Source organism: Scyliorhinus torazame, chromosome 17, assembly GCF_047496885.1.
Source record: "Scyliorhinus torazame isolate Kashiwa2021f chromosome 17, sScyTor2.1, whole genome shotgun sequence".
Taxonomy (NCBI): domain Eukaryota; kingdom Metazoa; phylum Chordata; class Chondrichthyes; order Carcharhiniformes; family Scyliorhinidae; genus Scyliorhinus; species Scyliorhinus torazame.
In genome coordinates, this window is record NC_092723.1 from 181,374,115 (window position 1) to 181,401,823 (window position 27,709).

The following is a 27,709-nucleotide window of genomic DNA, read 5'->3' on the forward strand; positions in this document are numbered from 1 at the left end:
TCGGGAGGCGTGGGAGGAAACCGGAGCACCCGGAGGAAACCCACGCAGACACAGGGAGGTCGTGCAGACGCCGCACAGTCACCCAAGCCAGGAATCGAACCTGGGACCCTGAAACCGCACAGCAAAAAAACGGTGCCATGGAAGTGGCAATGTCTCAGGAGGTTTGTGGGAATAATCCCAGAGTGGCAGACAGAGAATTGTCTGCTCACCAATCTCAGTTGTCGGTTTGAGTAGCAGCCTGTGACTCAGGATGGTGAATGGCGAAAGCAGCCAATCAGTTATATAGACCATCCCTATTTGGTCAATGAATTGCTGTTAATCTGGAAAACAGCAACCATTTACCCAGTTGAACGTGCCTCGTCTCATACCTCTTGACATTGTGATCAGATGAGAAACTCTCTTTAGATACCTCTCGACAGGAATTGGAGTTGGTGAGTGATGTGCTCTGTCTTCTGCGTCAGGGTCGTGCTGTGTCGCAAGATGTTAATTTTAATGTTTTCTGTGTTTCCCTTCCCCTTCTGACCTCTTGACTAAAATGCTGACGATAAGGAGAAGAGTTAAATGCCCCCGGTCCATTCCGGGAGAGGGGGTTCTGACGGGGCACAGTACTTGGGGGGGCTTGGGTTCAGTGTTTTAACAATGTCCAGAGTGACGACCCAGGCCTGTATGTCCTTTAAAAAATAAAATTGGAACGTTCAGCTGGAGAGCTGATTTTTTTTTTTTTTTTTAAAGCCTGTTTTTCAGTTCAGTCAAGCTACTGCACTGCTGCTGCTGACGTTTCAGAAATTCTGCCAAGAGACACAAAGTGTCCGGAGTCCAGAGGCAGCAACTGAGAGTTTTCAAACTTGAAGGTCTGTTCAAAGTCCCTTAAGCATTTAAGAGGCAATTAGGTATGGCATGGGGTTGAGGAGCTGAGGTGGCGAAGTGGTGTGGTGGGGATTGGGACACAAGGTGGGTTTGTGGGGGTTAGGGGCATCACTTTTAAGGTTTAGTACCACAAAATTAAATACTATTCAGGTTAATGAGGGCCATGTCAGTCGCCAAAGTCAATGTTATCATCTGTACACGTGTTATAAATAACCAATGGAGGGCAGCACGGTGGGGCAGTGGTTAGCACTGCTGCCTACGGTACCGAGGTCCCAGGTTCGATCTAGGCCTTGGGTCACTGTCCGTGTGGAGTTTGCTCATTCTCCCAGTGTTTGCGTGGGTTTCGCCCCCACAACCCAAAGATGTGCAGGCTAGGTGGATTGGCCACGCTAAATTTCCCCTTAATTGGAAAAAATGAATTGGGTTCTCTAAATTTATTTTTTTTAAATAACCAATGAGGTATTTTCTTGTCAAATTAATAATGTTTCAGGATGCTGTTACAGTAAAATTTGTTCTCTCTGGTTTGTTTGATCGTCACTTTGTGATCACCTATGGGAAACACACAAACTAACACTGTCTTATGTCTCTTATTATCTTTTCCTAACTCTTTCATGGGACAAGGCCAGTATTTGTTGGCCATCCTTAATTATCGTTGAACTGCGTGGCTTGCTCAGCCATTTCAGATTGCAGTAAAGAGTAAACCACATTGCTGGGTCTGGAGTCACATGTAGGCCAGACAGGGTAAGGGCGGCAGATTTCCTTCCCTAATGGACAATAGTGAAGCAGATGGGCTTTCATAACATTAATGATAGCTTCATGGTCCCCATCACTGAGACTAACTTTATATTACTGATTTATTAATTGAATTGCAACTCCACTGGCTGCTGTGGCGGGATTTGAACCCGTGTCCCTCAAAGCATTAATAATAAAAACAGAAAAGTACTGGACAAACAGCATTAATATTTTAAAAATAAATTTAGAGTACCCAATTCATTTTTTCCAATTAAGGGGTAATTTAGTGTGGCCAATCCACCTAACCTGCACATCTTTTGGGTTGTGGGGGCGAAACCCACGCAGACACGGGGAGAATGTGCAAACTCAACATGGACAGTGACCCAGAGCCGGGATCGGACCTGGGACCTCGGTGCCGTGAGGCTGCAGTGCTAACCACTGTGCCAACGTGCTGCCCAAAACTCAGCATTAATAATAAAAACAGGAAATGCTGGACAAACTCAGCAGGTCTGGCAACATCTGTGGACTGAGAAACAGGGTTAATGGTTCACATCCTTCACCTCTGGATTTCTAGTCCAGTGTGTCAGTAAAACAAAGATAGTTTTAAGGGATTTCTTTTTGTATTGGTAAATATTGTATTGGGGCTGGTTTAGCTCAGTGGGCAAGATGGCTGGTTTGTGATGCAGAACAAGACCAGTAGGGCGGGTTCAATTCCCGTACCAGCTTACCCGAACAGGCACTGGAATGTGGCGAAGTGGGGCTTTTCACAGTAACTTCATACTTGTGAAAATAAACGGTTATTATTTTTATTAAAAAAAAGGTATAGTTTTAAGTGGGTTTAATGTAATGTTTCTGTGCCTGGATGAGCAAAACCTATAGTTAGATTCATGCTGGACAATGGTGTTTGCATGTCCAAACACCATTGAGGGGGTTGGTTAAGTTCCAACTGTGTTTCTATTGTGCTTAGAGAGGGCTACCAGCAGTGGCTGCTTAGCACTGGGGCCTTGTAAAATAGAAAAGCTTTTAAGTTTTAGTTTAGCTAATTTGACTGCAGTGGAAGATAGGTAGTGAGGGAGGAAACATCTCTCAGATTTGCTGGAAGAAATGCCACACCATTAAGAAAACAAGTGCAGAGATGAGGAGCAGCTTGTTAAGGAAACTAGAGAAATGAAGAGAAGTTTCCATGAAGTCTGAGGTTAAAGGTACTAGATCAGAGCACTATTCAGTAAAGACAGACAGAACTGGGCAGAAGGCTGACATGCCAGAAAGAAATCTTAAGTGATTTTCATGTTTGTGAGATTTTACTACAGCCTGTGGAGCATGATTTGAAATGAAAATGTGAATCGGTGGCTGGATCCCGGAGTTTGTGTAAAAGCAGTTAGACAAAGGAAACCTAGAAGAGGGTGGTGTAAAATCCTGGACTGGAGTCAATGTTAAAAGTGGGAGCTTTGTTTAAACATGACATTTGGAAAACATGGTCTAGGTTTCAGAATGCAAAGCACTAAGGGAAAATATACTTATGGAAGATGATTTTAAAGTTTGTTCTTGGAAATGTAATTTGGAAACTCACGTGACAATCACCTGGGGGGATTCAGAGGAGAAATCCACAGACACCGACTTGGCTTCAGAACAGAGCGTGTGTTTGGCCAGTCATCTTGTGTGCTTAAAGGGGACTTTGTATGTTAATGAGACCATTGTCGCTTACTGTGTACTTTGTAATCTGTGTCAATCCTAAAACCTGTGTGTAATTGTTCTACTAAAGGGAAGAGTAAACGAGTATTGCATTATAATCCAATTTTTCATTTACGCTAAATGTTTTTTGTCATAGAATCCCTACAGTGCAGGAGGAAGCCATTCGGCCCATCAAGTCTGCACCGACCCTCTGAAAGAACATCCTACCTCGGCCGCTCCCCCGCTTATCCCTGTAACCCTACCTAACCTGCACATCTGTGGACTGTGGTAGGAAACCGGGGCACCCGAAGGAAACCCACACAGACACGGAACGTGCCAATTCCACACAGTCACCCGAGGCTGGAACCCAGTCCCTGGTGCTGTGAAGCAACAGTGCTAACCGCTATGCCACCGCTCCAGCCTTCTACCTGTCTGGTGATTCTGTTCCTCCACGTTTTGGAAAAAAGTTAGTATTTTCAGCCGGGGTTGCATTCTGGATTCTTCCCATTCAGTTGTAACATCAACTGGGATCGTAAACTGTTACAATACCACTACATCACCATCTCCCACAGAATAACCCATGCTGCATATATAAAAGACAATATTTGTAACCAGATGTCAACAATGGGTGTTATCATTTTACTTAGGTCATTTGGTGACTGTTTGATGAATTGATCTGGGAACGGTTAAAGGAGTGTCATATGAAAAACAAAGTTTATATTTCCAAGATTACTGGGTTCACAATTTATACTCAGCAAAGGGAGAAAACTACTGGAAAATATTTATTTTTAGGAGGGGGTTCGCCAGGTTTGGCATTTTCATGAAAGGGGTTCACAGGACATCAACGTTTAGGAGCCACTGATCTAGAGTGATGCCATCTTACCCAGAAATCACCACAGATAAGTCAAGGAATTGCCTTATTGGGCAATACTTTGCAAGCCAGGCTTTCCAACACAACAGCAGCACATGGTTCAAAAACAACCACCGGAGCTATTCATAAATATCAATAAATCCTGTCAGTTCCCTCAAGTGAAAGGTGGGACCTGAAGTAAGGCTGTTCAGAATTCATTGAGCAGCATCCTATAGTGTGGGAAGCATCACCTACCTGTTCTGTTGTAGAGCCCTATCAGAGAGAAGGCAGACTGCATGCCGATGCTCCTAATCTCTGGATTCTGAGCATTTAGATCACGTACAATTCTAGCAATGGAACATGTCAGTGCCTTAAACTGTCCTTCACTAGATCTAGGAGCTTTCTTCCATTGGTTTACATCTCTCTGGCTTCTCGAAAGTCCTGGCACACAGCATTACGAACTCCTTATTCCCTATATTTCCTTTCACATGTACAGGAAAAATACTGTTGTGGTTGAAGTTTCTCTGCGTGTTCTTTGAATCCGCATCTAAACTGAAAGGTCTTCCTCCAGACAGCATCTAACTGATATCAGCTCATTGGATACAAACGACTCTGAACTGGCACTGACCACAGCAGTCACATGGGGTCTCTGGTGTAGCTGATCAACAGTCAACGCCACATTTTAATATGACATTTGTGAAATGGTGAAATATCAGACATTACTGAACCTAATGAAACAAACTGGGACAATCTCATCAAAGCATACTTTCACAGAAAACACAGTTACGATTTTGACCAGCTATGAACCACTGTATTTACCACAGACTGGAGCATTATAATCTGGGTTAACATTCAGGGCAGAACATTCACTTCCGGACTTTGCGACCTCCTACAATGAGTTATTATCCACATTGCGCATTGAATACTTACAAAGAGAGAGAGTAGAAATGCAGGAGAGCCCATGGGGACACTGTCCTGTTAAAGGACAAACAAAAAAAAAACACTTGATGAATGGCTGAAGCAATGTTCTATGCTTGGATTTCAATGTGTTACTGTGGTAATAGGTTAAAATGGTAGCAGCGCAACTTTTTTTTTCAAATGATGGACGTCAGTGAGAGAGGAAATGTAAGGACCTCAAAAAGGAATTGGCTTCTTTTAAAATCTTTTTAGTTTTGGCTGATTTAGATTTGTCACCATTTCTAGCTCTGATCTCCGACAAAAATCTAAAGACTTAATTGTTAATTTTTTCTATTTACGAACATCCAAATAAATGCATTTCCAGTTTTTACTCTCACTTCAATTATTCTTTGATTTTTTTTGTTCAAAAGTGTCACCACTCATCCCAAAAGTGTTCTGCTGGTTTGTCTTCACACTCGCTCTCAGACTCTAACTCAGTTTTTTTAACTATAAATTTAGAGTACCCAATTATTTTTTTTCCCAATTAAGGGGCAATTTAGCATGGCCAATTCACCTAACCTGCACATCGTTGGGTTCTGGGGGTGAAACCCATGCAGACATGGGGAGAATGTGCAAACTCCACACGAACAGTGACCCAGAGCCGGGATTCGAACCCGGGTCCTCAGCGCCGCAGTCCCAGTGCTAACCACTGCGCCACACGCAGCCCTGACTCTAACCTAATTTAGTTGCAATTTCAGGAATGGTATCTTTTTAAAATAAATTTAGAGTATCCAATTCATTTATTCCAATCAAGGGGCAATTTAGCGTAGCCAATCCACCTAGCCTGCACATCTTTTGGGTTGTGGGGGCGAAACCCAAGCAAGCACGGGGAGAATGTGCAAACTCCACACGGACAGTGACCCGGGGCCGGGATCGAACCTGGGACCTCGGCGCCGTGAGGCAGCAGTGCTAACCACTGCGTCACCGTGCTGCCCCAGGAATGGTATCTTGCCCAAGTGGCAAAACCAGAGATGCATTAGTCGGGCCAGGGAGTGCTATCAAGCATTTTCACAGCGGGTTCATTGCAGTTGAAACAGACACTCTCCCAATCTCATATCTACAAGTCTAGTAGTTTTCAACATGATCACTTGGAGGTGATTGGAAAACAGATCCAATTTTCTCCTCTGACCATATCCCCAACCCGCCCCCAACTCTTCGCTCAGAGGTGGCAAGACCAATTGTCACAACACAACGATATAACCAAAGACAGAACCTGGGATTGTTCTGATCTGGCATGTGGGTGGGGAGGGAAAAGGATCAAATTATGTAACTAAAAGTTACTTTACAATGTTTCTTCTTGCTTTCTTTTTAAAAAAAAAAATTTAGAGTGCCCAATTATTTTTTTCTTCCAATTTTGGGCAACTTAGTGTGGCCAATCCACCTACCCTGCACATCTTTGGCAGACACGGGGGAAATGTGCAAATTCCACACGGACAGTCACCCAGAGCCGGGATCGAACCCGGGTCCTCGGTGCCATAGGCAGCAATGCTAACCACTGTGCCTCATGGCGCCCTTCATAGATTATCATAGAATTTACAGTGCAGAAGGAGGCCATTCGGCCCATCGGGTCTGCACCGGCTCTTGGAAAGAGCACCCTACCCAAGGTCAACACCCCCACCTATTCCCATAACCCAGTAACCCCTCCCAACACTAAGGGCAATTTTGGACACTAAGGGCAATTTTGGACACTATGGGCAATTTAGCATGGCCAATCCACCTAACCCGCACATCTTTGGACTGTGGGAGGAAACCGGAGCACCCGGAGGAAACCCACGCACACACGGGGAGGATGTGCAGACTCCGCACAGACAGTGACCCAAGCCGGAATCGAACCTGGGACCCTGGAGCTGTGAAGCATTTGTGCTATCCACAATGCTACCGTGCTGCCCCTTTCCCTCCTGCTTTCTATTCTCATGCCAAAGTATCTCAATTATTGTTATTCGAGAAGTCCTGCCATTAATTCGTCAATTTCAGCCATCAATTTCCAGATCCACTAACTTGTGAAAGCAGCATGTGTAATTTTTGGTGATTTTCTAAATTAAAAATGATGAGAATAGTGCAATTATGTTGTTTAAATTACAATCACATTGGTATAGGTAACGTGCAATATACACAATGGTTTGTGACTTTTTAAAAAAACACTGGGTTCATCTGGTCACCTTCAATACTTAATTAAATAATAATGCTACCAATGATACTAACAAGATCAACCCTGGGTGCTGCCTAAGCTTTTCTGATCTGTCGTCAACACACTCCTGCAGTACTTTTCTTTTGGATTCTGACGCTTCACAAATACCACAGCTGATCTGGTCACATCGCACATCTGATTAAGCAGATTTGAAAATGTTGTCCTTTGGTTACAAGCCAAGCTTTAATTTCGAATCAGGGTGTGATTGACTCGGGAATTTCCTCATAAAGGTGAAATCTAAGTGGTTAATTTATTGCAATGTCTGTTATTTAATAACCAATTTTACAGGTTTCACTGTTTAACATTTTAGACTAACAGAATTCATGGCTCTGGCTCTTTATAAAGACCTGGGCCGCGATTCTCCCATGCCGCTCCGTATGGGAAAATCGGCGTTTGCGCCATTTTTTCCCCTGGCGCCGGTCCGACGCCAGCAGGCGATTCTCCGACTTGGAGCGGCGCCGGTCGGGGGCCGCTGTCCGCAGCCGGGCCGCCGATTCTCCGGCCTTGATGGGCCGAGCGGAAACAGCAGAGTCCCGCCGGCGCCGTTCACATCTGCTCGCAGCCGGCAGGAACTCTGCGCGTAGCGTCGAGACGCGGCCTGCAGGGCGGGTAAAGCACTCCTTCACTGTGGGGGCCTCCGACGGGGTCTGGCCCGCGATTGGGGTCCACCGATCGGCGGGCCGGCCTCTCCAGCCCCAGCCCTATTTTATTACACGGCCGGCCCCTGAACCACCATGCCATGTTGCGTTGGGGCCGGCGCCCTGAGGAAGTCCCCCGCGCATTGGAGCGGCCCAACTGCGCATGCGCGGGTTGGCGCGGCGCCCATTTGGCATCGGGAAGGGAGGCTGGAGCGGCACGAACCGCTCCAGCGCCGCTGCCCGCGCCCATTTCACGCCGTCGTGAGATGCGATGGCGCGAACACTCTGTCTCCATTTCGGAGAATCGCACCCCTGGTGTTTCAGACATACACTGACCTTTTCTGCAGCATCCTGTTTTCGTGTTGACTCTCGCCCACGCAGGCTCTTAGCACTGATTCCAGACTCCGATGTTTGCATTATTAACTGTGTGGCTAGGAATTGCTGAAAGGTCAGAGAGGGAAACAAAATCAGGGAGAAAGATAATGGTAGTGCTAAACCTAAACAGAAGCAATATCATAACTGTTTCTTGAAGCATATTGGTGTCATTATTTAAGGGTATTTTCCCCAATTGAAGGAGGGTAAGGGATTTTTGGAGTTCTTGACACTCCTCTTGCCTGCACCTCTCAGCTAAGTCAATAATCAGACAATAAGGGAATATTTGGAAATGTTACCAAAAGTAAAGAATTTCCACCTAAATATTTAAATAAAGAGAACTGGAGTTTAGAGGCGTGACAGTGGATTTAGAAAGGCAATGAAATCTGGCGAAGCAAATGCATTTCAACGCTGACATAGACGTCAAGTTTATAGACGTCAAGTAATAGGATGGCACGGTAGCACAATGGTTAGCACTGTTGCGTCACAGCACCAGGGTCCCAGGTTCGATTCCCGGTTTGGGTCACTGTCTGTGTGGAGTCTGCACGTTCTCCCCGTGTCTGCGTGCGTTTCCTCCGGGTGCTCCAGTTTCCTCCCACAAGTTCCGAAAGACATGCTGACCGGTAGTTTGGACATTCTGAATTCATCCTCTGTGTACCCGAACAGGCGGCGGAATATGGCGACTAGGGGCTTTTCACAGTAACTTCATTGCTGTGCTAATGCAAGCCTACTTGTGACAATAAAGATTATTATATTAAGTAATGTATAATGGACCATAATGTAAACGGAATCAGAATAAATCAGCAAAGAGAGATTCAAAAGGATATTGGAGATATATTTGACTTATTGCTTCCACTGTGGTGAAGTAAAGCAGCAAATAGGATGCTGCGTTGTATTGTTCAGTGCTGCCTAATAGAAACTGCTGATATGGTGATACCGTTTGCGTTACTTGCACTAATATTAGTGCAAAATGTCTTGTATGCACTTACGGTATACAAATATAGGTTACATGCACATACTTAAATATTTACCATCTGTCACTAATGACAGCACTCTTAATCATCAAAACATGCTTTCTCACTTTCCTTTTCAATTTACTAATTACCAGCAAACACGCAAACAGGTTGTTTGTTGTTTCGGTATGAGCATTGTGATCACATACCCAACAATGGTGCCAATTACTCACTCTTTAATTTACTAATCAGAAATCTAATTATCCCCATCTGGATTTCCAATTAGTCACACCTACCCATTAGCTGAGGGGTTGATCACTACTGGCATAGCTAAAAGTTGCAAAAGTACATCATCTGCAGATCGTACTCAGGGCTTACAATACACTGCTTGGACCACACTTAAAAGAATGGCGTTCAGTTCTGGTCACATCACTAAAAACATGTACATGTAAAGCAGTGATGGAAAAACCTAACCCGTACTGTTCTTGACTGTAAAGACAAATGAACCATAAAATTACTATCGCAGGAACTTCAGGAATGGTGTGTTCAGACTTGGATCTAATTGAGGCTACAGAATGAGTTTCCAAATGATTCCCCACCATCACCCACCTCCTCCCATTTATAACTTGACATATTTATGACGACAAAAGGATTGTTTTCTTAAAAAGAAAACATGGGTTAGTTCATTAACTATTTGGATGAAATTACATGTCATGACCATCCACATGTACCATTCCCGTACCAGCCTCCCCGAACAGGCACTGGAATGTGGCGACTAGGGGCTTTTCACAGTAACTTCATTGAAGCCTACTCGTAACAATAAGTGATTTTCATTTCATTCATTTTCATGTTTGCAAAATATTAAAAGTTGTGGATCTACCTGGATTTGCTCCAAGACATCGCGCTGCATTTCTAATGCCATGTGATACACATCATGATCAGAGCTATTGTACATCACTGCATTCTGGAACATAAGCATTATGTCCCGCTGAAACTCTGCGGTTGTGCGAATTAAACCAGTCTCAATATTTTTCTTTATGGTGGATAAATCCATTGGTCTGTAAAGATGACATTAAACAGTGATCAGTACAAGCAACCCTTCTCTACCATGAACACCCTCCCACGTGATAATTTCTTGGGGATCATATTTAATGGTCATTCTTTACACTAAAAATCAAACCACAACAAAAACCTCACTGTACATAAATAACGCTGAATTTTCCAAAGTTCTTATCATTATAATTTCTCATTACCAATTCTTATCACTAAGTACAGGTTAATGTTCCCTGAAAGTCCATAGACACAATGCCTCTTGATGTTACGTTCCCATGGTTCTCGATTGCCAAAAACCTTGCACCGTATGCTCAGCTTAACCTTGTGCTCCATTGTCCAATAGTCAAGAAAGAGTCCAGTTGCAAAGTATATAAAACAAGGAAGAGTCAATTACATCTACCAAGATCCTCCTTAGTATTTGTAAATTTACTACTCTTGGGCTTAATGTTATGCTGCTAAACAAAAGTGGCTCCTGTTGTCTCTGCACAGCAGCCAACCCCCTGAACAACTCTCCAAAAAACCCATTGTCATGGGAGCGTCCCTTTAAGAAAGGTTTCTGTCTTATCACATGGCTTCAGTGATGTCATTTGCTTGGGTGGAGCTGGGCTGTGGCTCTGAGTTTTTACTTTCACTTTTGAGTTTTGGACTGTTTGGAACTGCACAGGTTGAAAGAAGTGGAGGTGGTGGCGGAGTGGTATTGTTACTGGACTATTAATCCAGAGACCCAGGGACGTGCTCCAGGGACCACGGTTCAAATCCCCCTACGGCAGAATTCAAAACTAAAACTGGATTGCCATGATGACCGTGAAATCATTGTTGATTGGTGTAAATTTCCACTATTGAACCTGCGAAAAATTGGGAAGATTCTGGGCAGGAGTGTTTGCGGTCTTAGCCAGGGTAGTGGAGGAAGAGGTGGACCCGGACCCTTTGGTGGCAATATTTGGGGTTTCAGAGAAGACGGAGTTCATGGAGAGGAGGAAGGTCGATGTCGTGGCCTTCGCCTCTCTGATTGCACTGTGTCAAATTTTACTAGCGTGGCGGTCGGCATCGCCACCGGGGGTAGCGGCTTGGTTGGGTGACCTGTATGACTTCCTGCGGTTAGAGAAGATAAAGTATGAGTTAAGGGGCTCTACAGGGGGGGTTGAGAAAAAGTGGGGGATGTTTGTGAACGTGTTTGAAGAGCTGTTCGTCGTGGGGTGGGGTGGGTGGGGAATAGGGGGAGAAATGTGTTCAGACAGTATAGTTGATTGCTGGGAAGTATGTTTCCCGGGGTGTTTATTTGCTGTAACCTGTTTTGATACATGTTTGTAAGGAAATACATTTAAAGAAAAAAAGAACTTGAATGGCTCGTCCAAGAAACTGACCTATGTACAATGCTATGATATCCTGGGGCAATATCGTCTGTCACTGGTTGAAGGAATACATTAGCGTATCTGTGAAAGGAAGAACACACTTCAGAAATAGAGACAGAAAATGTTGCATAACATTCATTTTGTTCTGTGCTCAGCATTCATCTATAGGCGTGTTGACAAGGATAACAAACACTAAAACATAGCAGGTAGCGAATCTTTGTAATACACAGTAACTGAAGAATTTAGACTACAAATATAGACTAAAATTATCCACCTGAAACACAGAGAGAACAAGGGCCCAGTAACAAATCAGAGCAAAAGAGATGAAAACTGAAAAGCAAAGAAAGCAGCTGGAAAGGCAGCCAACCATGCAACATATAAAAGGAAAAGTATGAAAAAATGAAGTAGGACTCCTCAGTTGGTGAGACAGGTCTCTGCAATGGTGCTTGAGCTGTAATGGGTATAACAAAGGAGTGGAGGCTCCGAGGAGTAATGCAAGAATGTGATAAGTGTGCTTTCAAGGACAGACTGTCAATTGGAAGTTTAAACTTTCCAGGCTATTTGCACGTAGATCCGTGCATCAGGATTATAGACCACATAACAAGATCGGATAGACTGATCCAAATATGTTACTGCAGATCAGCACTAACCTGTGATTAGCGGCTGCTCTCCATACCAGCATAATAGCCTTTTTCCAGATTTTCTGAGCTTGAATGGCTTCCTGATCTTCACTACAAACTGAACTGGAGAAGACAATAAGGGAAAAACTAAGTTACAAATTAAAATCACTGAAATAAGTTGCAGTAATGCAGGTAGCTTTCAAAGATATCACACAATCTATCTGTATCTGCACAGAAGCATTATAATATCTGCATTCAGTATTACTTTCTTTTCATCTGCACCGGTTACTTTTTCAAAACAGCACTTTATTAAAATGTGACCAAGTTGCCAAAATAAAATTGATGATTTAGTTTCTTTTGAATTCCACAACAAACCACTGTAAAATGCTGCTAATACTGTAAGCAACACAACACTCTTTTCAGCCAAGGCATTTGTGCTTTTCTACAATACTCCATGTTTAAGTGCATTAAGTTATTTTCCCCAAACAATAAAAGAGCAAGTTCTTAATGAATCCCAGCAAAGTGCAAAGATGGATGAAGTCAACTGTTACTATAAAACATGTGACGAATTGGGAAGCAATTAGGATCTTTACAACTTACCTATGTAGCACCTTTAACACAATAAAAGGTCCCACGATGCTTTGCAGATGCATTATAAAACAAAATATGACACAAAAAAACACATAAGGAGATATTAGGTCAGCTGACCAAAAGCTTATTCAAAGAGGTAGGTGCTAAAGAGTGCCCTATATAACGAACACAGTAAGAAGTCTTCCAACATCAGGTTAAAGTCCAGCAGGTTTGTTTCGAATCACTAGCTTTCGGAGCACTGCTCCTTCCTCAGGTGAATAAAGAGGTAGGTTCCAGAAACATATACATAGACCCAGGACAGTTGGTAGGATTTTGCAAGCCCAGGCCAGATGGTGGGGGGTGAATGTAATGCGACATGAATCCAAGGTCCTGGTTGAGGTCGTACTCATATGCGCAGAATGTGGCTATAAGTTTCTGCTGAGCAGAAGCTTGGCTATAAATTGGCAACTTATAGCCAAGTTCCACACACGAGTACGGCCTCAACCAGGACCTTGGATTCATGTTGCATTACATTCACCCCCCACCATCTGGCCTGGGCTTGCGAAATCCGACCAACTGTCCTGGCTTGAGACAATTCACACCTCTTTAACCTGTGATTATCCCTCTCTCCAGTTGCTCCGTTTGGACCTGTACATACTTAATTACCTGCAAAGACTTGCATTCAAATTATCGTCTTGCATCTTTGACTTTGTCTGTATATATGTTTCTGGAACATACCTCGTCATTCACCTGAGGAAGGAGCAGTGCTCCGGAAGCTAGTGATTCGAAACAAACCTGTTGGACTTTAACCTGATGTTGTAAGACTTCTTACTGTGCTCATCCCAGTCCAACGCCGGCATCTCCACATCATGACTATATAATGAAAGCAAGGTACAGAGATAGAGAGATGTAGGGAGGATATTCAAAGGCTTAGGCAACTGAAAGTGTGACCAACAATGGTGAAGTGATTAAAATCAGGGATGCAGAAAAGACCAGTATTAGAGAAGTACAGATATCTGAGGGTTGTGGGGTGGAGATTACAGCAATAGGGAGGGGGCGGAAGTCTTGGAGGGGTTTGAAAATAAGGATTAGAATTTTAAAATCAAGGTGTTGCTTGACCAGGAGTCAATGCTGGTCAGTGAGCACTATGGTGATCGGTGAAAGGGATTTGGTGCAGCGGCAGAATTTTAGATGGCCTCAGGTTTATGGAGGGTAGAATGTGGAGGCCAGTGTGTTGGAATAGTCAGATTATAATAATCTTTATTGTCACAAGTAGGCTTGCATTAACACTGCAATGAAGCTACTGTGAAAAGCCCCTAGTCGCCACATTCCGGCGCCTGTTCGGGTACACAGAGGGAGAATTCAGAATGTCCAAATTACCTAACAGCACGTCTTTCGGGACTTGTGGGAGGAAACCGGAGCACCCGGAGGAAACCCACGCAGACACAGGGAGAACGTGCAGACTCCGCACAGACAGTGACCCATTAGAGGTAGCGAAGGCATGAAAGAGGCTTGCAGCCGCTGATGTGCTAAGGCAGGGGCTAAGTTACGAGGGTGGAAATCGGCAGTCTTAGAGATAGTGCAAATAGGAGGAAGCTCATCTCCAGATCAATGTGGCACCAAGGTTGCAATCTGTGCCAGCAAATGAAAGCTACACCATTCTTGGGCTTTAATTAAAACTGTATCAGAGTACAATGAAATACAGCAGAATAAGTTGTTCCCAAAGTTCTGCAGTGCAAGGCTAAGCAAATATGGATACCATTTTTAGCAAGCTGAATATCACATGACTCGCTCCACTAAGGGTTGAAACAAACAGCTTCCAAACTTACAACTGAGAGGAAGCAGGGCTGCTGGGTATTGAATCAGCAAGGACTGAAGACTGCAAATGTGCATTATGGACACTGAATCCATCATCACTTTCACTGACGGGTGGCTCATTGTCAGTTTCTGACATATAGACCTCATTTGGTTCCTCTTCCCTGGCTTCATCCGTACTGGCAGCTTCACTTGCGCCATCCTCTTCTTTTGGAACAAGCACCTCTTGCAGCTGTGAAAAACATCATACCATCATTGTGCAGAACACAAACTTGCCACCCCCACATTGATTCTGTATACACCTCTCGCTGCCTCAGGAAAGCAGACAGCATTATCAGAGACCCCTCCACCCAGGCATTGTCTGCTTCCAAACCCTTCCATCAGGCAGGAGGTACAGATGTCTGAAGACATAGGAACAGCTTCTTCCCCACAGCTACAAGACTCCTCAATGACTCCCCCTCAGACTGATCTGTTCCCTATAAGAACACTACTCACGACGCCCTATGCTGCTCTTGCTCATGTATTTCCTTTGTTTGGTCCTTGTTCCACACTATAGCCAATCACTGATTGTCGATGTACCATTTGTCAATGTTCCCTGTTGATTATTCTTGTGTCTACTATGTACGTACTGTGTACATTCCTCGGCCGCAGAAAAATACTTTTCACTGTCCTTCGGTACATGTGACAATAAATCAAATCAAATCAAAATGTTCTTGTCACATTACTCATCAATTTACACAATTCCCATCTAAACAACTGACTCATTCGTCCTATTATTTTCTGTCACTGGAGTGAGTGACATAGCGGTATTGTCACTGGACTAGTAATCCAGAGACCCCCGATACTGCTCTGGGGACCCAGGTTCGAATCCCACTACCGCAGATGGTGAAATTCAAGTTCAATAAAAATCTGGAATCTACTGATGATCATGAAACTATTGTTGCAAAAAAACCATCTGGTTCACCAATGTACTTTAGAGGAGGAAATCTGCTGTCTTTACCTGGTCTGGCCAGAACCACACTGCAAATGGTTGACTCTTAATATGCCCCTCGGTTTGAGGGCAATTAGGGATGGGAACTGATGCTGGCCTTGCCAGAGACTCCAATATCCCATGAAAGAACTTAAAACAAAAAAGACTATGTAACAACTGGATTGCCATTAAAACCGATCTGGTTTATGAATATCCTTTTGGAAAGGAAATCTGCTAAACCCTTACCTAACCTAGCCCAAGCGTGACTCCAACCTCACAGTAATGTGGTCCTCTTAAATTGCCTCGCAAGCCACTCAATGGATGCTGGAAAAACTGAGCTGGTCTGCCAGCCTCTATCAGGAGATCTATCTCTCTATCTCTATCTCTCTATCTCCTGATTGATAGAGGCTGGCAGTCCAGCTCAGTTGTTCCACTGTCCTCTGTTCTAGTTTTACTTTCTAACGGTTTTGTTGATATTATTCAGATGTTATTGAACTTTCTTTTAATGCGAGCTTAAACGTTAACTTGTTCAACTGTGAAATTGGATGGCACCTTAGGCCAGGAGAATAAAAAATATCACGGGAACAGCGTTCAAGTTTAACAACGTTATCAGATCATTTGATAAAAGATAAACTCAATATCACAGCAGGTGCAAATTTTACTGAACTTACAGTAGACAGAATCGTTACTTAAATACAGCTGCAGTATCCTAGAATTATATGATCTCAGATGCACAGTACCTTGATTTGGCCCTTCACAATTATGCCAGTCTCTTCCTTTGTGGATTCTGAAGGTTGAAAACAAGGAGGAGTCTGACATTAATTTGAATGCGATTCTTGAATTATTATTCATATAGTGTTTGAACATCTTTCATCAGACAAAGGTCATCATCAACAAGGTCAGTAAAATCGCACAGCAATATAGTACGACTATGACTCTTCCCCCCCAGCCCACTCTGAAAACCCCCCCCCGCAAAAAATTTACTCATAAAAAATACTTGATCAATACAAAATATGTGTGCTGTAGTAGATTTAGTAAATGACTCGAGTAGCTCTTAGGCAAAGTGAGATTGGGTTTCCAACATGCAATGCTGCAGAAAAGGAGGGCACTAGCTTGCACCTGAAGACATTCACAAGGTGGCTTCCTAATTCCGTCAGCACAGACAGGCGGAACTGAGCCACCACCTCTCAAGGGCAATAAATGAGATAGCCTGGTCAGCAATGCTCACATACCACGAATGAATAACAGAAAATAGAGGCCATATGCTTTTCTGTAGAGAAAATAAACGCCATGATAGATTTTATAAAGTCAGATGGGGAGTTGCCACCACATTGTCCTGAGTGGTGTATGAGCAGCACAGGAGACTAACAAACGGCTGAGCCGAAAACTTGAAACATATGCATCGGGTGAGTTCAAAATTGACTCAACATCGAGTCCCACATTTCAAATAACAACCTCTGATCCCGTTTTTCCAAATGGCAGCTGCTGCCGATGATTCCGCAATTTCCATCTATATTGCGTCTAGATCCAAATTCTGCTCTGACAAGGGGTCACCAATCTAAAGACCCTGAATTTGTCTCCCTCAGCACAGATACTGCCAGACCTGACCAGTATTGCTGTTTTAATCCTATCTTTTGCATGATCGTCCCTTTTGTCATTTAATCCCTCCTGCCTTCCACCCTACCATAGATATTCCCTATCATCCCCTCCCTCTGCATTTGCTGAACACCTGTTACATCTCTAACTTATTCCCAATTCTGAAAACAGGTCATCAAGCTGAAACATTAACTCAAATTCTTTCTCCAGATACTACTTCATCAGAGTACTTCCAGCATCTTCCATTTTTATACCAAGCTCGAGTCGTGGTTTACTCAAGATTCAGTGCTAAGTCAAGGAGAACCAGCAAAGGTTCCTACGACTGATCTCTATTCAGTAACCTCTGTTGGAAGCGTTTCCATGTGAGAGTTGGGGAGGTCAGGTTAAAAACTTGGCTGTAGTTGAACAGACTCTATCTGGGTGCACACAAAGAAAAGTCACTTGCACAAAGTACTAGAGGGAGACAGATGTTCTGGAATCATATGCTAATGATAAACCAAAGACTCAGGGGATGGAAGGGAGGCAAATAAAGGAAAAATGAATGGTGAAGAAACAGAAAGGTCAATAATGATTTTAAATAATTTATTAAATAAATATAATTAAAAGAGAAGAAATTTGGATGTGTTGAATTATGTTGATGTTTCACTTGCCATCTTCTATGCCAAATGGCTCTCACTGACTCCCCATTTCACTGACCTATAGTTTCGGATTGTCCCACTTCATCAGAGCTACTTTTGTTCAGGGTTGTGATCCTGGGGGACAGTTGTCCAATTTCGTCAGAGGTACTTTTGCTGCGTGCGGTGCTCCAGGGCAAGGGGTGCGCTGGTTCCTCAGATGTGCTTTTACTTCGTATGGTGGTCCGAGGTAAAGAACGTTCCAGCCCAAGCGTCTGCAAATGAAAGGAACAAACCCTTACAAAATGGAGATCAGGGCACCTGTTCTCAGGATGCATGTCTAAAGGCAAGGTCAGCTACATAAAAGGACTCTTTTGCTTTCTCAAATCTATTACATAGATACATAGAAGCAGGGAGAGGCCTTTTGGCCCTTCGAGCCTGCTCCGCCATTCATCACGATCATGGCTGATCATCCAACTCAATAGCCTAATCCTGCTTTCTCCCCATAGCCTTTGATCCCATTCTCCCCGAGTGCTATATCCAGCCGCCTCTTGAATATATTCAAAATATTAGTTTTCACTGACTGTCTACTAAAAGTATACAGTTAAGTAAGCATATAAATGCATCAGCAGCAATTCAGAGAAGATTCACTCACTGATACCGACTATTCCTAATTCACATGTTTGTAAGTTCATTTTTATAAAATGAGGGTCTTGAGGGATCATTTCAAAACTACTTCAGATCATCATTCTGGACAGTACTAGTGTTGGATATTTCAGATTAGAGATCGAAACAAGGCAACACTTTTATTTGAATTTTCCTTAATATTAAAATGTGCCAACATTTGTTTGGTCTTATTATTATTATAAAATAAGCAGCAAATAAGTGAATGCAAATGCAAACTTACCCTGAGCGCAACTCCAATATTTATTTAGTTGCACAAATGAATTAATAAAACCATGCTGTTTGTACACTGGGGGCTGGATTCGCCATCCCGCCTCGCCACTTTTCCGCCTCGACCAGCCGGCGGGATTCTCCGTTACGCCGGCCAGTCAATGGGGTTTCCCATTGTGGGGCAGCCCCATGCCGTCGGGAAACCCCTGGGGCCGGCAAAACGGAGAATCCCGCCAGCGGAGAATCCCGCCCGATGTCCTGCAATTTGTGTACACTTTTCTCTGCTATTCTCACCTCGGTTTTGAACCCGCTGCCTGGGGAATTTGTTGTGTTTCCTGCAGTCCCGACCTGCTGTGCATGCCCCAAATTTGATTCACCGTCCTGTTCTTGCTCCTCTTTTACTTTCTCCGGCAACTCTTGCTTAATTGTTTTGATAACCAGTTTTTCTTCAGTTCCCAATCCAGCCAACATTTGAGTTTCCTCACTGGATGGGGGCTCAGGTTTATGAGTCTGCTGTTGGACTTCTTCAGCTTCCTCCTTTATCATCTGTTCTGCCCGAAACAGGGAGATGGTGTTTCCTTCAGTGGCAGTTAACTTCTCTCCAGCACCATCAGCGGGGAGGTCAATCAGTTCTGTTGCTTCTTCCACCTACAAAACAATAGAGGGTGACCTATCAACCTTTTTGTTTGATTAAAACCTGCAAGATTCCAGGTGAGGCATCTTCCCTGGGTCTGACCCCACATCCCCAGCCCCAGTCCGGATCTTCAATATTTCCCTGGACTTCAGCCTGCCTCCGCAGCTGGTGTGCCAGCATGCGGCTCGCCTTCTCCCCATACCCGTATTGCACCCCTCTTGCCCTACGCAGCTGCCCTACCGCCCTCCCCGTTGTCAGCCTGTCAAATTGCTCCTGCAACTTTTTCCTCCTCACCAATCCCTCCACGGTGGGCACACTCGAATATTCCCTGTCCACCTCCACTATATCGCTCACTAGACGGTCATGTTCCGCCCTCCTTTCCTTATTCGCACAAATCGTAAATGAGATAATTTCTCCCCGGACCACTGCCTTCAGTGCTTCCCAAAAAATGCCCGCCGACACCTCCTCATTCTGATTGAACTCCACATAATCCCTAATCGCCAACCGCACTGTTGCTAACTTTCCGTTGGTTCAATTGCTCTGTTTTATTACCTTTGCTCTCGAGTTGCCAGGTATCTTTATGTTAATTTTGTTAAATTTGCAATTCTGGAAGCAGGCGACGACAGCTGACAACCCACACAAACTTGTGTGCAGCAGACATCAGATTTTGAAAAACTCTCTTTTTAAAGATAAATTTAGAGCACCCAATTTTTTTTCTTCCAATTTTAACCCGGCCAATCCACCTACCCTGCACATCTTTTGGGTTATGGGGGCGAGACCCACGTTGACACGGGAGGAATGTGCAAACTCCACACAGACAGTGACCCAGAGCCGGGGTCGAACCTGGGATCTCGGCGCCGAGAGGCAGCGGTGCTAACCACTGCGCCACCGTGCCTCCCGATGAAAAACTTTCTCAAGCAATCTTGCCGCTTTGCACCACGGGAGAAGATGGAACACCCATTTATGAATTCTTGAACTTGAACGATGAGTCAGCTCAATACTCAGACAGATCTGCAGCAGTCAGCTTAAGTGCAGCAAAGGAAAATTTGGAAGCAGAGAACCAGCCTATCCTCTAAAGGAATGGCATGTGGAAGCTTCTAAACTGGAATAAAAAAATGTGTTGGGAGGGAAAGGACTATTCACCTCTTCTTCCATCATTGCTAGGATGTCTGCAGGATTCCTCAAGTGCAGTACATCGGCATAATCAGATACTCTGGTGTCTTTGGTGTCTTCAAGCTGTTTTGTCCGTTGCTGCTCGGCAAGGCTCTCTCTTGGCCTTGCAATCTGCACCGTGCCAGCTGGCAGACACTTGCTTTCTCCAGTGTCAATTAACACAGAGAAGCCAGCCAGATCTCTGGGTACTGACAGCGATGGTTGCTCCTCACAGCTCTCTACCTGAACACAAATGGTGGCTTCTTCAACTGCAGGAATAAACATCAGAAAGATCAACGGATACATCTTCTGCAATTCTAACCAGACATTCTGCACAATCGACATTTTATCGTGTGATTTAATCATATAATCAATATTTTAATGAGTTCTCAGATATACTGGAACATGATCAGTTGGAAACTCTAATAAAATGCAAAGCAACTTTGAACAGCCAAGGCAAACAAGCTCAAATTGAATTTCAAAGCCATGAACAGGACCGTAAACAATGCATTAATTTGAAAACTACAAATAAAATCATTTTCTTAGTATGCTGGTAGCAGAAATATAAGTGCAAATAACTGGGGAAAACAATCGCGATACGTTCTGAGAAAAAGGCGCCATGCGCAAAGCAAGGTGAGAAAGCCTGCATAATCAGCATAACTCCTGCACAACACCAAACATTTGAGACACAATGTCCCGGTGCTTCCTCCTCCCCCCTTGGTTCAGTCTGCAAAGCATGATAAATCTCAAAATCTATTCGGAAGACCTCCAGATCTATACTGGACCCTGACATTCCACTGTTGTGTCTGGATTGCAACACTGAAAATGTACCCATTTGATCCAGATCCTCCCAGGTGATTTACAAGGTGTTAAAGAATGAACAGTATTTTTAACTCGCATTAAATTTCCAACCCAATATAAATTAAATCACATTTAAAAGTTCATTACATTTCTCTCAAAAAAATTAAAAACTAAGGGGAAACAAAGTTGCTCCGTGCTATTCATTGCCACACATTATTTCAGTCGAGTATTACTGAAATAAAGTTCACTTTTCTACTTATTTTCTTGAATTTGTTTTGATGTCACGTACAGTATACATTTCCAATTGAGGAAACATTCTGCAGACCTACTCCCAGATCGCTCTCCTACTGTAACGTTAACAGTTCTCCCTCCAATTCTTCCTCTTTTCCTATGGGGGAACGGCTTGGTATTCAGCTATCCTCTTGTAGGGAACAACTGGGAATAGGAAACAACTGTTTTGGAAACTGCAGGAATTATCCTCTGTGGCATGACGCACTGATGATTCGACATGCAATGTCACTCATTTGGTCTCAGTATTTAAAAGCACATTGAGATTAAAAAGGCGCCGACGATTGAAATACCATTTCCTTAAAAGTAACTAATTGCTGATGGTGATTTTGCATCTAGTCCACATTCTCTCTAACGTAGTTAAAGATTGTCCCAAAAAGCAACGGTGAATTAAAAAATTCCCAAGGTATCAAAATCCCAGATCATCATGCTTATGTGCAGCGTACTTAAATAAAGGGAATCTTGGGTTGCATCTATTAAAAACTATTTTATGGAACTGTAGGTGTTAGAACTGTAATCATGAGAGAATTTTAGCTATTAAAACATTTTTGAGAGGGATGATTAAATGTTATTCTACTTTGGTTGCGGGAATCCAAGTTACAACCCTTTCAAATTCAGAATAATACTGATGCAGGATTGCAAAACACTGTACATACGATGCACTTTCATACACGATTTTACGTTTTATGGTTATAGGGAGGGCATTGGGATAATTGTCAAACTTGAAATGATCATCGTCGAGTCTCTCTGACCAAAAGCCATTATGGGCATTCTTTCTTTAGGATTTTGGCCTGATCACTCTTCGGTCTTGGTGTGGCCAAGATAGCATGTGGCCTGTTCTCAATACTTCACCACTGTCACTCGGAAACTAGCCACTGCCCTTAATTCTTCAACCAAAAGTATCAACTGGAATGCCATTCCCTACGTTAAAACATTTTACTTCAGAGCTAACAATCACTTAGCCAGCATTGTCAGGCTACTGGAAAATATTCCAGGCCATAATTTCTTCAGTAGTATTTGTTCCCAGCAACCATTAAAGTCAAATGGTTGAGACTTCAGCAGCTTATTCCCAGGGGATATAGCACAGGACGAGGCCATCTGAACCATCACACCCATGTTGGTTCCAGGTCTTCAACTGGAGTTAACTATTCTATTCTAATTTCCCTCCCCCTTTCCCTTTATTCTTTGTAAATACTTATTCAATTTAGTTTTAAACCGCATACTCCCTTCCTCAATAGTCACTTGTGATCATTCATTTTTTGCTTGAATAACTGGCAAAAAAAAAAATCTTACCATCTATATTGTGGAAACTGGTCTGTCTGGTAATTTTTCCATTCAAAAGACCAATATCAACAGTATGTACAAGGTTTCCGATGTTAATTGTGTCTATATTTTTCAATGGGGTTTTTCCCATTAATATGATAGTGTGGAATGCTGGAATAATTGAACTATTTTATGCTCGTCTACAGCGTCACATCTGGCCACCAAGGAGCATTACTGAGCGTTCAATTCAACATCACACCTCCAAATTCCCTGTACGGGTGTGGGTTCTATCTTTAACATTTTATAAAAAATTAATATTTTTACTCAATTAAGGTATATTAGGATTGCTTCTTGGCCTTTTGGCTAAGATCATGTGTAGTATCTGCTCTGCCTTTTGGCTCAGATCTGGTATGTCTCTCTTCTGGGGACCTTGAATTGGATTCAATTTGAATTGGTTTTTGGAGCAGGCAAGGAGCTGGATTAGGGGTTTGCCCCTCTCCACACTGAGCCCTGGCTTTGTTACTCAGGAAAAGTCATTTAAAAAAAGAAATTAAGGTATATTAGGCCACTGCGAACTCACTTCCTCAAAAAGCAAAAGCAGAAATTCATAAAGAAAAAGCTAACAGGAAGTATATACATACCTACACAATATTATATATAGTTACACCTGCTATTGATTCTATTTTAAACATTTCAGATAGAAGTGTAGATCTATACTGCTGCATGCTGTCGTCAGACCACACTTCACCTGAACACTACACTTGATCTTGTTTGTCCTCTTGTTATTGATTTTTCAAAACAGTGGAAACACTATTTATTCTATCAAAACCCATCAAATTATGAAAACTTCCTTTAGACTTTCTCTGCTCCAGTGAAAAAGACTTGAAAAATCGATCTGGTCAATGTTCTGGATACCCCTTTCATGATTGTAATTCTTTGCTACAAGAGATCAATACTGTAAGCCTATTAACGTCTTGCATTAAGTCAACATTCATTTCTTTGCTTTTTTTATTCAATGCTTCGCCATTTAAACACAAAATTCCACTTGTCCTTTCTAATTCCATACACACCTTCAAAATCCATATATCTGCAGCTCTAGATTTCTTGTTCTTTCAATAATTCTTACAAACATATATTTCTGGTGGGTAAACTCCCAACACAAGGAAAAATTCTCATATTACAGGAACTGAATGATTTAATTGCTCTTCTGTTGAAACATGGGGCTAATTATACTGTATTCCTGGTTACAAATTACACTCAAGGAATGAGACTTTTTATCTAGGAAGGAAAACACCCCATCTGAAAATCCATAAAGAACTAATAATATTCGTTAGCAGCAATCACACTCTCTTGTCTTTTTTAAGGTCTTCAAGTGCCCGGCTGAGTGCCCCGTTCTGTGTCCGGCTGAGTGCCCCGTTCTGTGCCAGGCTGAGTGCCCCGTTCTCAAAGGACAGACATTTATGGGTTTCGGAGGCACAAAGTTTATCAGGATTTGGGTCACATTATGGGCCAACTTGAATCCAGTCTCTATGAACAAAACACCAATCACAAGACCGTTCTCTAGCCCCATAATTACAATGATGCCATATATCCATGCTTTATTCTACAATTTATTTGACACTTACTTAATCCCAAGGATTGAAACACATCCATAACAGCATTGGCCATTTAACCTTTCCTAAGCAGCAGTATTTTGATGTTTATATAAAAAATGTCACTGTTCTGTATCGCACAGTGAAATTAGTTTCTGCACTGTCTGTTACATTCTGGTCTAATATTGATGTTGCAGACCACTCATTGCACAGGAGTTTAAGAAAAGGACATTTGAAATTGGAGAGTTAGCGGTATTAAGCCAACATGATTTCAGCTTTTATCGCTGAAGAATAAAACTTATGTGGACTGGATAACTATGCAAATCTATTTTAATTTTATTACGGTAATGATATTAGAGCCACAGTATTATATCACAGAATAAAAGAGACATGTCAAAGCTTTGTTTCTTACACTCATCAGGATACTTTGCAAGAATGTCAATATAAGGGGAAAACAACAATTTATATTGTATAAGAAGAGTGTGCTGATTGGTATCAAGTAGATTCCAATGGTTGAGATGTTGCCATGGAGAATGCATCTGTTGATCATGACTGACACTTAACTGCCAAGCATTGTTTGAAAGTTAAACCAGGCAGCTTGATGCTGATTGGTCAAAGCATTGTGCCTGAGGAATGAGTCATCAAATGGCTTTTAGCTGAAACAGGCGTAATATGTGTACATGTTTTGTCTGTAAAGAACAGGCTGTGTATTAACATATGCAGCTTCCAGTGTATGCAAATGCACTGCGAGCCCATGTGACAATCGTAAATTCGTTGTCAGCGTATTTCTTAGCACACTGAGGATTGTTTAGCAAATGTCGTCCAAACTAGGAATCCAATGTTGGGCACTGTGGTTTGAGTTTTGCAAGCCCAGGATGGTTGGGTCCGGTCTGTACCTTGCCTGTTGCAAAGGAGACAGGCTGTTTGATACAATGCGGCAGTCTTTGGGATGCATGACCTACATACTGTACATTTGCATCTACTGGAAGCTACATATATTAATACACATGGCCCTGATTTTTGCAGACAGAAAGAACATGTGCACATATTGTGCCTGTTTCAGCTAAACAAAATAAGCAACAGCCAATCGCTGACACCTTCCTCAGGGCAACAGCTTGACCAATGAGGGTCAAACAGCCTGGCTTTAATTTAGAACAGTGCTTAGCAGTTAATTGTGAGACACTGGTGCATTCTCCATGGCAACTTCTCTACCAGAGTCCACTTGCCAACCAATCAGGATTCTCTTCTCATTGTATAAATTGTTATTTTCCCCTTATATTGGTATTGTGAAATGCCCTGACGAGTGAAAGATTACAAGCTTAGATATGTGTAATATAATACTGAACAAAAAGACATGTACAACTACCCTATATGTGTCTTCAATAATAGATCAGAGGCATCTTATTCTCTCTAGAACATATCCTACCCCATTCTCCTCCATAATATTCCATTTCTTTTGTACAAGGTTTCTCTCCTGCAACGCAGACAAACACATACACACATTACCTCTCTATAATTAGACGTAACAATGCTCAGGAATGTTCAGTTTCCCTCCTTCCGGGAAGGTGCGCAGCCTCTACTCAACTTCTTTCTCTAACCGTACATCCCACTCAAATCCACCTTGCTTGTGAATCACAAAAGTCACTGTTCTTCACTTTGAATCATAGAACATACAGTGTAGAAGGAGGACATTCGGCCCGTCAAGTCTGCACCGACCCACTTAAGCCCTCACTTCCACCCTATCCCCGTAGCCCAATAACCCCCCCTAATCTTTTTTGGACACGGAGGGCAATTTTAGCCTGTCCAAACCATCTAACCTGCACGACTTTGGACTGTGGGAGGAAACCGGAGCACCCGGAGGGAACCCACGCAGACACGGGGAGAACGTGCAGACTCCGCACAGACAGTGACCCAGCGGGGAAGCGAACCTAGGACCCTCGCGCTGTGAAGCCACAGTGCTAGCCACTTGTGCTACCGTGCTGCAACCATGCTACATTGAGTTTTCAAAGTACTCATCAACATGCGCCTTCTTATTTATGGTGTTTCTCAGAGTTTCTCCAATTGGGATAATTTTATTGTGTAATGGTGTTTCTCTTTTTAAAAGTTTATCAGTGAAAATTTAGATTAAGAATGTAAAATTTTAGCTGGACATGGTACCGATATCAAAATCCTTCATTAAGACAAGTATTAGTTAATGTTAAAAAGACAGCGACTGAATAGATGCTCCGGTCAGGATTGGATATTTGTATTATTTGTATCGTTTTTCTGTGTTTTTTTTAATCCTAGCAGAGTGTCATGTAGCGCTAATGAACCAAAGACATTTGTCCATGAGTAAAAGTCTGTTTGAAACCCCACCAGTTTGGTATATCCAGATCTAGAAGTTTGGGACAATCTTTAAAAGGAACAGGACATTAGGTTACTGTATGTTTTTTGAGATCTGGCAGCGATAGGTTAGACTGCCTTGTGACAGACCTGTCCTGTTGCTCTCCTGCGCCATTGCTGTGGTGCCGGCTGGACGCACCTGGTCAGCTAGACTTTGCAAAGGTTTAACTGGAGGTGGTGCCTCACTGCTGATAGTAGAGAAGGGAACGAAAGGTGGCGTGAAGTGCGAGAGACCGGCCTCCAGAAGCCTGGACAGAGTAGGGGCTCCTAACACAAAAGTGCACAAAGAAACATACAAGGCTAATGCAGACGGCAACAGCAACCATTTTCAACACAAGTTCTTCATTTAGTTAAATGACGTCTAACCCCACTGAGAACGTAACTTTCTCAATGTTTTTGATGCAGAAGCATGCAGTAAAGACTGCAATGAAGACAGTACAGCACAGAACAGGAACAGCTAGCACTGTCCCAAACAATGCCACGTACACAACAGCAACAAGGTCTGTCCCTTTCTGCGCTATGTCTACAATGTCAGGAACCAGATTGGTTTCTACTTTTGGTAAAATGAGAAATATGACAGTCAAATTCTCTTGCTAATGTCATTATAAAGATTGACAGTACCTAAATCTCTTCCTATCTGTTCACAGTGACAGTAAGTAGCGAAATCCCTTATCTGTGGTATCACACCAGAGCAAACCGATGCATCCATGTATGGCACCACACAAAGGAACAGAGACTGTCTCAATATCCAGAACAACATCAAATGAAAATGAACAAATGCATAACTCTGTATGTGACAATGAACAGGAAAAGTCAATTATTGACTGCTTTGCATAGTGATTAACGGAATTTTTAAAAAGGGAATAAAAATAGTAAGATTCACCA

The 27,709-nt window shown here is 42.9% G+C and overlaps 1 protein-coding gene, 1 long non-coding RNA gene and 1 other non-coding gene across 4 annotated transcripts in view; 2 read left to right on the forward strand and 1 right to left on the reverse strand.

Moving 5' to 3' along the window:
* On the forward strand, positions 1–27,707 carry LOC140394476 (uncharacterized). 2 transcript variants are annotated; one of them, XR_011935887.1, is made up of 5 exons: positions 1–431; positions 733–851; positions 3,428–3,736; positions 27,230–27,324; positions 27,472–27,707. It is a non-coding gene; the product is annotated as an uncharacterized lncRNA (long non-coding RNA). The 2 variants fall into 2 exon arrangements; XR_011935888.1 differs by lacking the exon at positions 733–851 and having other exon boundaries at positions 4–431.
* brd8a (bromodomain containing 8a) overlaps positions 1–27,709 on the reverse strand; it is a 104,715-nt gene that overhangs the window by 56,824 nt on the left and 20,182 nt on the right. Inside the window, exons 11-21 of the mRNA XM_072481771.1 lie at positions 26,915–27,091; positions 20,490–20,767; positions 19,007–19,360; positions 17,901–18,093; positions 16,349–16,395; positions 14,653–14,870; positions 12,284–12,376; positions 11,646–11,714; positions 10,109–10,286; positions 8,240–8,344; positions 5,051–5,095 (exon numbers count right to left, since the gene is read on the reverse strand). Coding sequence (XP_072337872.1) covers positions 5,051–5,095; positions 8,240–8,344; positions 10,109–10,286; positions 11,646–11,714; positions 12,284–12,376; positions 14,653–14,870; positions 16,349–16,395; positions 17,901–18,093; positions 19,007–19,360; positions 20,490–20,767; positions 26,915–27,091 — 1,757 coding nt within the window. The remainder of the gene's footprint in view (positions 1–5,050; positions 5,096–8,239; positions 8,345–10,108; positions 10,287–11,645; positions 11,715–12,283; positions 12,377–14,652; positions 14,871–16,348; positions 16,396–17,900; positions 18,094–19,006; positions 19,361–20,489; positions 20,768–26,914; positions 27,092–27,709) is intronic.
* LOC140394622 (U2 spliceosomal RNA) lies at positions 23,194–23,385 on the forward strand. The gene has a single exon (XR_011935933.1). It is a non-coding gene; the product is annotated as a U2 spliceosomal RNA (small nuclear RNA).